At 38.2% G+C, this 9,984-nt stretch overlaps 1 protein-coding gene across 1 annotated transcript; it reads right to left on the bottom strand.

Moving 5' to 3' along the window:
• Positions 1–128: 128 nt before the first annotated feature.
• LOC139119246 (uncharacterized) lies at positions 129–7,635 on the bottom strand. The gene is made up of 6 exons (XM_070682943.1): positions 7,481–7,635; positions 6,156–6,376; positions 3,950–4,015; positions 2,389–2,547; positions 1,373–1,489; positions 129–800 (listed from the first exon to the last, which is right to left on the bottom strand). The coding sequence occupies exons 2-6, from the start codon at positions 6,345–6,347 to the stop codon at positions 762–764; spliced, it is 573 nt and encodes a 190-aa protein (XP_070539044.1). The 5' UTR covers positions 6,348–6,376; positions 7,481–7,635; the 3' UTR covers positions 129–761.
• Positions 7,636–9,984: the final 2,349 nt, after the last annotated feature.

A 9,984-nucleotide genomic window follows, 5' to 3' on the forward strand; every position in this document is an offset into this window, starting at 1 on the left:
TTTGACGCCCCACCCCCCCCCCCCTCAACCTGGATTTGTGCTACCTATCCCACTACCTAAAATTTCATTTAAACAAAACGGAGGGAGGGGGGAGAGAAAATAGCTGTATATGACAGGGACGCAACAACTGTTTTGTAATACAATTCATTCATCTTTTATTTCAAACCAAAAAAATGCAACGTACAGTCAAAATAAAATATAAACGGATAACGCAACAGCGCTGGATATATACGGGTAATACTGTATTTGGTAATCTTTTAAAGTGAGATTACGGCTTGCAAATCTGGATATTTCTGCCAGCTCAGATGCATATAATGAACAACACGATTGGAGTTGCCATCAATACAAATAAACCAGCTGAAAAGTACTTTCTTCACACAAAACTTTGATAAACATGAAAGTAAACCCTTACGATGCAAGAATAATCTTTCAAATTTCAATTTCAATTCGGAGCAATGTAAATGACAAAGTCTTGTTTAAAGCATTCGAGAATAAAATGTCATAATAGATTGTCAGAATTCAGTTTCTTACAGGGGTAACACGGCAAATCTGTAGTAAGAGTAGTGTAGAAAATGTTGTGTTTGTATGTACTCGACATAAAATCTGTAGCAGTAGGTCATCTCATTCTCACTCTAACGCTGATGGCGCCATTGCAACAGCAATCGTGGCTGGAACGGGTGAAAGGAATTTTCTATATTCCAGGTACTTTCGATGATATCTCCACAAAAGAAAAGTGAATAGGCTGCGGGTGTATATAACCGTTAATAAACCGCAATCGCCACGCTGCCTGACTGACGTACCTGAAAGATAGAAAGATAGAGAAGCCGTGAATTATAGCAGTCACAGACCCTAGAGGGACTGTGGTAGCACTGTATGGTATTATCAGCCATACATCCGGGTAAGTAACTTTGAAAAGTTGCTCGTCCGAACAAAAATACTACTTGCTGAACCTGATTTATCTGTCTTGTATAATGCATATCCCGCATACGTTGCCTCTGATCTCACAAATCAAAAATCGATTATTATTTTCGCCTGTCTATCGGGCAGACGCCAGGCATAACCGTAAAATTTCACCTGTCCGGACAGGTGCAGAGGCAGTTATTTCCTCCTCTGCTTTGCAGTTCAGAATCTAGACTTACGTTCAGACTCCTCGAATCTAGAACTCTATTACCAGAACGCCAAACGCATGCTAGAATCTGGACTAACAGCTTTTAGATTTCAGTAAAAAAAGATAAAACGCCTTAAAATTTGCGTCGATATGTTTATCAACCACCCAGAAACCAAACCAACTGTTTTAGAAATGACTTTTCGAAACTGATTTGAGCACGTCCCTGTGAGGGACCGTGATTTGAGTAACATTTTGTCAACTTACCACACCCACTTTAGTACGACAACACACAGCTTTGCACGCCACCAACGATGACAGCATCGTGAAGAAGAATCCCAGGACATTGGTTGTCAGGAAAATGACGTCAGCAAACGAAATACTCTTAGGAGGGAGAAAAAATATGATATACATTTTAAAGACTGAACGTCGTAATGCATATTTTTGCACACAGACCAGGTGTTAAAGAGGGGATCCATATCAAGTCTAACCTTACCCCCAACGTTTCAATTTACCCGGTAACTTTAAAGGGACAAAGTCGCTCTTTCGGGGGTTTTTTTCATGAATTTTGTTTGATAAGAAATGTTGTTAGGGTTTTTTGACTTCTTGAAACATGCTGAAAATCAAACTTTTAAGTTTTTCACCCATAGTGTTAACACATTGTTGGCGGCCATTTTGAATTTCAAGTCACTGAGTGTCTGGAATTATTCGGTAATTTGTTTCTCAAGGACCAAATTTTGCACGGCGACCCCTAATATTTATTCTCGATTTCTCAGTGGTATGTTTTAAAGGTCCTTTACGGAAAATTTGAGCAAAAGTTTAAGTATTTTAGTTTCGAGACGCATGAGACAAAAAGGTGTGACAGGCTATGGAAGTTGCCTCGGAGCAGGTCAAATTACAGGGTACTGTTTTCCAGATTATACACTGCAAGATTTTCATTTCGTTGCTAATTTGACTTGCTCCAGCCAAATTGTTGTTGGAGAAATACAATGTTTACAGCAAGACTGTTAGTGCAAGATACGGGGCAGATTAGTGTTAATTTATGCAAATTATATTATTGAGCATCGTTTGGTATTGAAATTTTATGCTAATTATTATTTATCGTCATCTGCCCCGAATTGTGCATTATATACAGCAAGAAGGTCGCACATTTGGAGACTTGAAGATCCTGACTTTTTTAATGATCTTTGGCAGAACATTAGCATCTTGCGATGTCATCAAAAATGTCAAATAAATTATGTAACTCAAAAGGATGAACTTTCGAATAAAAAAGATAAACTTACCGCTTGTCCTTCGCTCAATTCACCTGCAACCTCTCCATAAGCATCGAGAATATCCGCCCAGTTACCGCCGGTGGAACTGTAAACGAAGATGGCCGACTGCACCATGGATATTGTCGACATAAAGAAAGCGATAGACGACAACACCAGATATCCTTCAATCTGTGAGACGGAACAAAATGTTTAAAATAAGGGTAGGGAAAGGTGGCGAAATTAATTGACATTGCCGTAAATCTTTCCCGATGATATAGTTTTGAGTCGACACCACTAAGTTGTAATATCTTGCAAATGAATTCAAATATGTCTCTCCGATCACGTTGTGTATGCGTTCTTTGTAAATGTTCAACAATGAAGTTGAAAGTATTCGAGTTCAAAGGGACAGCAGCTGCAACTCTAAGTGATATGTTCAAAATTTTTGTTCAATAAGAAAGGGAAATTTCTCCTACTTTACCAAATCTGTCATAATACAAAGCATTAGCTTTGTCAACTGAACGCATAAGTTTTGTAAAATAGCAGGTCACTGTTAACTAACGAATTCTGTTTTGAGCAAGAATAAGTTAGTACGTGCCTCTTTCCGCAAGCAATCTGTCAACCATTCTTTTTCCAAAATCAAGAAAAAAATCGGGTACGGGGCGACCACAAATCGTGCAAAGTTTGGTACTGGAGAAACAAAGTGCCCTAGATTTACCGATATTTGAAATTCAAAATGGCCGTCATCCCTAAGTCATCTCTATGTGTAAAAATAAAATGTTCTACTTTCGAAAAACTAAGACTGTGGATTTTTTGTTTTACCAAGAGCTTTAAAGTGAGCCTCCACAAGTGGTAGATCAGAAAGGAATTGTAAAAGTTTTAGAGTCAGAATATCTGTCTCTGTGGCGCATTCTACCTGAACTGACAATAACATTGAAAATCACAGACAAGTGGTGTTGACAAGCTGAACACGGTTTATTTCAACATGATTTTAGGAGCAGGACAACGGTTCCTAACGAACACAACAAAGATATACTGGAACATGAGTTGCAGCCATTTGGGCTTCAAGTACATGTATTGTGATCTGCGATTGTTAATAAGCTAGTACGCGCCTCGGGGACAGATGGACAGATATTCGGACTCTCAAACCTTTACAATTCTTTTCCAATCTACCACTTGTGTGGGTCATTTTAAAGCTCTCGGTGTAAAAAAAAACTTTTTACAGGCTTAGTTTTTCAAAAATCGAAAATTTTATTTTTTCTGAATAGACTCAACACAGGGATGGCGGCCATACTGAATTTTAGATATCGATATTTGGGTTATTTGTTTCTCTAGGACCAAAATTTGCACGGTGACCCCGATTGTAATTCTTGATTATGAAAGAGAATGATTGAAATATTCCTGAAGGAATATTTGAGCAAAAATTTGAGTCTTTCCATTTCGAGGTGCATACTACCTTACTAACCGAGCATCGAAGTAATTTCATATTCACAGTATGTTTTCTCTTTCATCGCAGCATGGCGCGACATTCACAGGTACCGTGTGCTTGTAAACTGACTATGGACTGATTATTTGAACTTCAGCATAGACTTACAATGGTATCCGTCTGAGCCTTGGACGCCACCATTCCTAGGCACCCACTTGTCAGCAACAAAGCTATCTGTTTTGAGAAAAAAATAAAATGTGGCTTGTGAACGGCCATGAACATGAAACTACGTGCAGACGACAATTCTCACGTGCTATCGATATTCCTGTTATTGTTAACTTTTTCTCATCCGTGTCAATCGGCTGAATCTACTGAAACGAAAATCTTCTAAATTTCTGGTGATATATTCCCTTGAGCTACTAAATTGAAAACCAGCGGAAACTACAGCAAAACCATTGGGTAAAAATCTTGTTAAAAGAATAATATTGCTAAAATTCCGTTGATACTTTGGGTTTCGAACTAATGACTAGTCACTGGTCTGATTTGTTGAAATTGAACATGTTTATTGGTTTGTAAACGAGATTTTAGTAGCCCCCAGACTGGAAGATCCGTCGCTCGATGGCGCTCGCTTCCGCCCCCCCCCCCCTCCCCCCCCCCCCCCGAGTAAAAGGAAGGAAGCGTTCAAACTTGGGAACGTCCTCGAGCGACGTATCTTTCAGTCTTGTTGACCCCTAGATTTATCCAACTCCAAAATGGCGTATTAAACATAGGGAATAGAAATATGGTTACAAAGACGTTCATTTATCGAAATTTTTTACTATAGAAGTGTTCTGCCTCAGCTGAATTAAAGAGGGAGAAAGCTGGTGTTGTGAACTTGAATAACAGCAGTCCGTATGTTGGCTGTGCTCCAACTAGCTTTCCATAGATTTCCATTAATTGCACGTTGTGATTTGTCATTTTGATTTCAAATCATTCCTTGTATATTTTTCGTTTGCTTTACTTATTCACAGTTATGTAGACATGATTTTTAATGTTGATGGTAGACATATCTACTATCAAAGTCACAATATACAATTTCCGAATAAATCTTACTTTCCTTAAAAAAGTTGCTGTTGTTTGTTTCGATTGCTTCACCAAGCGCTTTATGGCAAGCAGGTTCCCCTCTGATTACAGATAGCGTTGTCAATGTTTTCAAATAGTAGCTGTTTGTGCTGCAAAGTTTTTTATTCACAACTCAAAGCAGAAAACTAACTTGTCATCAAAGTGCACGCCGTACACTGGTGTTTGTCAGTGATAGTTGGCAGTATGCCAAATAGCTTGTTTCGTAATCACGCACCTTTGGCAATGTTCTCAGAAAATAACATTGATTTAAACACCACTTTTTATTTTTTATTTTCACCAACAACGTAGCTACATTGCCATTCAATGATAACAGGGTTTATTGGTAAATTTTATTGAAATCAATACTGACAAGTTACCACCGGCAACGTCACGGTGCTTGATTCCGTGACACAATGAGTTCAAACTTTTGTCCATAGAGGTATCGGTTATCGGTGTATCGATGTTAAAGCCATCAGATCGATGACTCAGCAAAAGTAACAGTGTCCGTACGAAACGAAACTACACATGTCCGATATTTTGTCAGAATATTTGCGTTTCTGTCCCCTCGTTTGATTCGAGAGAAACTGTTTTTCACTACGGTAAGAATGAGAAAACGCCATTTCAGTTTGTGGTGAAGTTAATTTTAACCATATTATGCAGAAAGGCCTGAATGTGTCATGTAAAATGATTCTCTCATCCGGAACATATTTGACGATTATGGAAACGTCTAATCGTGTTTGGGTGTGTGATGTCATAGTATTTTTCACCTTGACGCCCTCACTGGCCATGGTTGTAATCCCCGCTCTATATCCTAGACACAGCTGTCCGAGATTATACTGATGTGTCCGCATAGGTCTGACTAGGCCAAGCAGTTAAGGCAAGACTGTAAAAATCCATTTTGACGATTCTGTATCTCCACTTTTTTCATTTAAATCCTTATCTGTCACGTTACGCCATGTCTTAATTTACTTTTGCCATTTACGAGTTCAAGTTATAAAAATCAATTTTTAGTATCCCGATAAAATAGCTAGTTTTAAGTACTTCAAAACGCAAAATAAAACAAAAACGGAAAAATAACCCCAAACAAACAAACAAACAAACAACAAAAACAAACAAACAAACAAACAACAAAAATTAATGAAAACAAACACATACATCAAAAAAGCAAAGGCCTTCAGCGGTTCACTAAATCATGCAGATTGTCTTAATACAATATGGCGAAAACTTGAGATGAGCAAGCATTCACAAAATGACAATGAAAATGATAACTCACTTGAACCATATCAGTGATTGTTATGAAGGTTGGGAGGGAGACATCGCCTCTGCAGACGGCAGCAAGTTCATCCTCGACATATACGTAGCAATAAACCAGCAAGGCCAAGGTCAATAAGAGGTATATCAAACCGGAAACAAAGGTGAAGAAACCAAAGCATGCCGAACAGCAAGAGTTTATCTTAGTCTGCATCCTGCGTTTTGTCCACGAAAACAGCTAATCTGGTGAGAAAAAATACGTGAATTCACAGTTTGGGACATTTTACGATGTCTTGCCTCGTAAATTTGCCAGTATTTTACTTTATTGGGTTAGATAGTCAAGGGCAAAATTTGTAATTTCCTCAACCACTGAAATAAACAAACAAATTGTGAGAAAGAATGTCAAACACTGAATGTATTAGTACATGACTACAGTTTAAAACACGATCAAACGAGTGATGCAATGTTGTAGTCTCAAGCTGTTCGTCATTTGTCGATTTCATGAAACGATAATGGCATACTTGTATGTGTGTATGTATGTATGTATGTTGTATGTATGTATGTATGTATGTATGTATGTATGTATGTATGTATGTATGTATGTATGTATGTATGTATGTATGTATGTATGTATGTATGTGTGTGTGTGTGTATGTGTGTGTATGTATGTATGTATGTATGTAGTATGTATATGTATGTATGTATGTGTATGTATGTATGCGTGTGTGTATGTATGTGTGTGTGTGTGTAAGTGTGTATGTATGTATGTATGTATGTATGTATGTATGTATGTATGTATGTATGTATGTATGTATGTATGTATGTATGTATGTATGTATGTATGTATGTATGTATGTATGTATGCGTGTAGGTGTCTATTCATCCATGTAGCCATCTATCCATCCATCCATCCATCCATCTATCTATCTATCTATCTATCTACAATGTTCATATTATTGCTAGCAAGTGAATTGTACCGGGGTAGAATTCATTCGTGAACGATGACGTTGCATATTGCAGAAAGTGCATTGTATTGGCATTCCTACATTGCGATTCAACATACTTAAGGAGGAAGAAAAGAAAATCAGCGTGTTTTTGGTGGAAAAACGGAAAAATTATTATCAGAAGTTACAGAGTTTGTCACCTTAAGAAAATAACAACATAATTCTAGTTTTTGAAAGAATTCTCCTGAGTGCTGCTCTAGCCAACTGGAAATCTTGATGGACATCGAAGGACAGCATGCTCCAGAAATGCCGCTCATAACACCTGATAGGCAGTCATTGTAAATGTAGTAGGCTTTCTAAGATATATAATCCCGAAAATAAAAGTCGCTTGTAGCATACTTACTGTTCTTAAAATTTGTTCACAGGAACGGGACGATCTTCCGCGCGCTTTTACTGTCAAATCGCAAGCTTTGCAGCTTAACTACGCACTAACCGTGTCTTAGCTTTGGTGTTGAAATTTTGACTGCGACACAAGTGGTAGTTCGTATAACCATGGTTACGCCAGATCAAATGACTGATAGAGGCGTCTCCAGTTACAAATAATACGCTCCCTTTCATTGGTCGGTCTGAGTACCTGCATGGATTCAGGCAAGCCATTGGTTTGAAAAGTATAAGCAATGACGCAAAACGTTTGGCTACCTGGAAACTAAGACGTTTCAGCGAATATCCAGAGCAGTAGACGGCATGTATGCTTTCCATTGAGTTATTTACTGTGAAACCTTGACGCAAGTTATATCCGTTTCAACTTCCAATTTACGAAAGTCGATAGACTAAACAGTTTACAGTACAGGCCCCTGCACCTGTTCGACTACGCGCACTGCTCACCGAATAAAGGTTTGTCGTTAATTGTAAACTTTCATGGAGGAGGGAATTAATTTCAGTACTTTTTTCTAACTGCTTCTCGCATTTATCATTGGTGCACCCGAATTCAACATTTGCAATTAAAGCTTTGACGTAGTATATTTGTGAATTTAAATTGACATGACAAATTAACTTATGTCGATGTACTTTCCGAAAAATTGACGAAGTTTCTTGACAATCTTCACTTCATAGCTTTTACTGGGTCTAACATTTCATGAGATCGTTGTAAGTGTTCTTTTCACTATTCGTTTTCGTGAAGTCCGAAGAATTTAGCACCACGATATGATCAGTATGACGGAGGCCTGCCAGAAATACAATTTTTTTACTAGTCCTGTAAATTCTCATGTAAAGTTGTGTAGTGTCATTTCTTCATGCCATGTTGTGCATATTGTTGCATTTTACCAGTATCACGTCATTGTTTTATCTTCATAATGCGAGAAAAGCAAAATATTTACGCTCATGAAAGCAGTTAAAAAACCTAATGAAGAATTCAGAGATTGTGTTATGATGAAGCAGGGGGGCTCGAATGTTTATTTGTGTCTGTGTTTGTTTGTTTGTGTGTATGTGTTTGTCTTTGTTTATTTATTTATTTTTAATAAAATAACAGCGAAAAGCTATTTTGTTAATATTTGTCAATAAAGAGCAGTTATTTATTTATTTGTTTGTTTGTTTGTTGATATGTATTCCGATTGTTAGGGTTAGGGTTAGGCTTAAGTTACGGTTAGGGTTAGGCTTAGGCTTAAGTTAGGGTTAGGGTTATGGGTTAGGCTTAAGTTAGGGTTAGGGTTAGACTTATTCACTTCCTCTCCTTGTCTCAATATATAGAGGGAGTGAATAAGTCTAACCCTAACCATAACCCTATTATCCTGTTATATAGACCATCAGGATGTCCAAAGCACGTGATCCCCTTCTCCCTCTATGAGGTCACCACAGGTCACTGTCATTTTGACCACCAAGTTGGCATACAGCCTGCCCTCTAAAACTCGTGATGAATGGAACGCTTGATACAGGCCCTGAACCCTATATTTCTCAGAAATACTGTTGTGTTGAGGTGAATTAAGGATCGTCACACTGTGAACTCGTTCGCCAACGATCATACTAGATTCTGCTGAGGTGGAAGTGTGGTCGAACAAGAGTTTATATCAGTATCACAATTGAACCCATCTGATAGCATGGGCGGTCATCTCATACATTCGTAATACTGGCGAAGTAACTCTTCTTGACTATAAAGATAATGTGCTCAAAGCAAAAGAAAAATAATATAATATCCGTTTTATAGGATTGCCAATGAAAGTAACTGTTTGGTACATTTGATATTTGAGGAAATTGTCGCCTCATAGGTGTACGGAAGAACTAGTGCGCATGCTCTCCTAGTTTACCACCACTGGGGTTTCAAATTGCTATGCGTCTATTCAGAATGGCCTACGTTAAGTCACAAGGTTAATTGCCACAAGGGGTGGGAAAATCCGGACGTATCAAATAAAATCTACATAAAAGTGCCGAGAGTTCTCGAATGTCGTTGCCAATCAGGTAAATAGAATGAAGCCTGGAGATGGAACATTGACATCTTTGATGCGAACTATCCCCAATTCTGATCTAGACAGGTATTTCTGAGAGGAAAACCTTCTATTGTAGACTGAAAGACTTGGTTGTGTATGGGTCTCCGCCAACTCTGACCCAAGTGGTTGGGGTTGAATATCCATACAGGACTGAATACCTGTGATCGATGCTTTTTATGCAACAAATGTATACCACTCACAGAATTGATGTATCGGTGTGAAGCATACAAAATGAATCACGGGAAATCCAAGTCCCTCTTCTTACAGCAAACTTCAGATAAGAAATGACGATATTAAGCGGTGGTAATGATAAAACAGTAAGTGTACAAATGTCACAAAGAGAATTTTACCATACAAATGACTTCGCTTCCGAACTGGAAAGTCAGAGAAATATATGTCTCGTTGGTGGCGCTCGTCCAAAAGCAGG

The sequence above is a fragment of the Ptychodera flava genome, chromosome 19 (assembly GCF_041260155.1).
Source record: "Ptychodera flava strain L36383 chromosome 19, AS_Pfla_20210202, whole genome shotgun sequence".
NCBI classification, from domain to species: Eukaryota; Metazoa; Hemichordata; class Enteropneusta; family Ptychoderidae; genus Ptychodera; species Ptychodera flava.

Excerpts from the sequence above, each read along its gene's own strand:
- LOC139119246 (XM_070682943.1), bottom strand. The coding sequence starts at position 6,347 with ATGCAGACTAAGATAAACTCTTGCTGTTCGGCATGCTTTGGTTTCTTC. Across the intron at positions 2,548-3,949 it reads AGGCTCAGACGGATACCATT|ATTGAAGGATATCTGGTGTT; the intron begins GTAAGTCTATGC and ends TCCGTCTCACAG. Across the intron at positions 1,490-2,388 it reads AATTGAGCGAAGGACAAGCG|AGTATTTCGTTTGCTGACGT; the intron begins GTAAGTTTATCT and ends CTCCCTCCTAAG.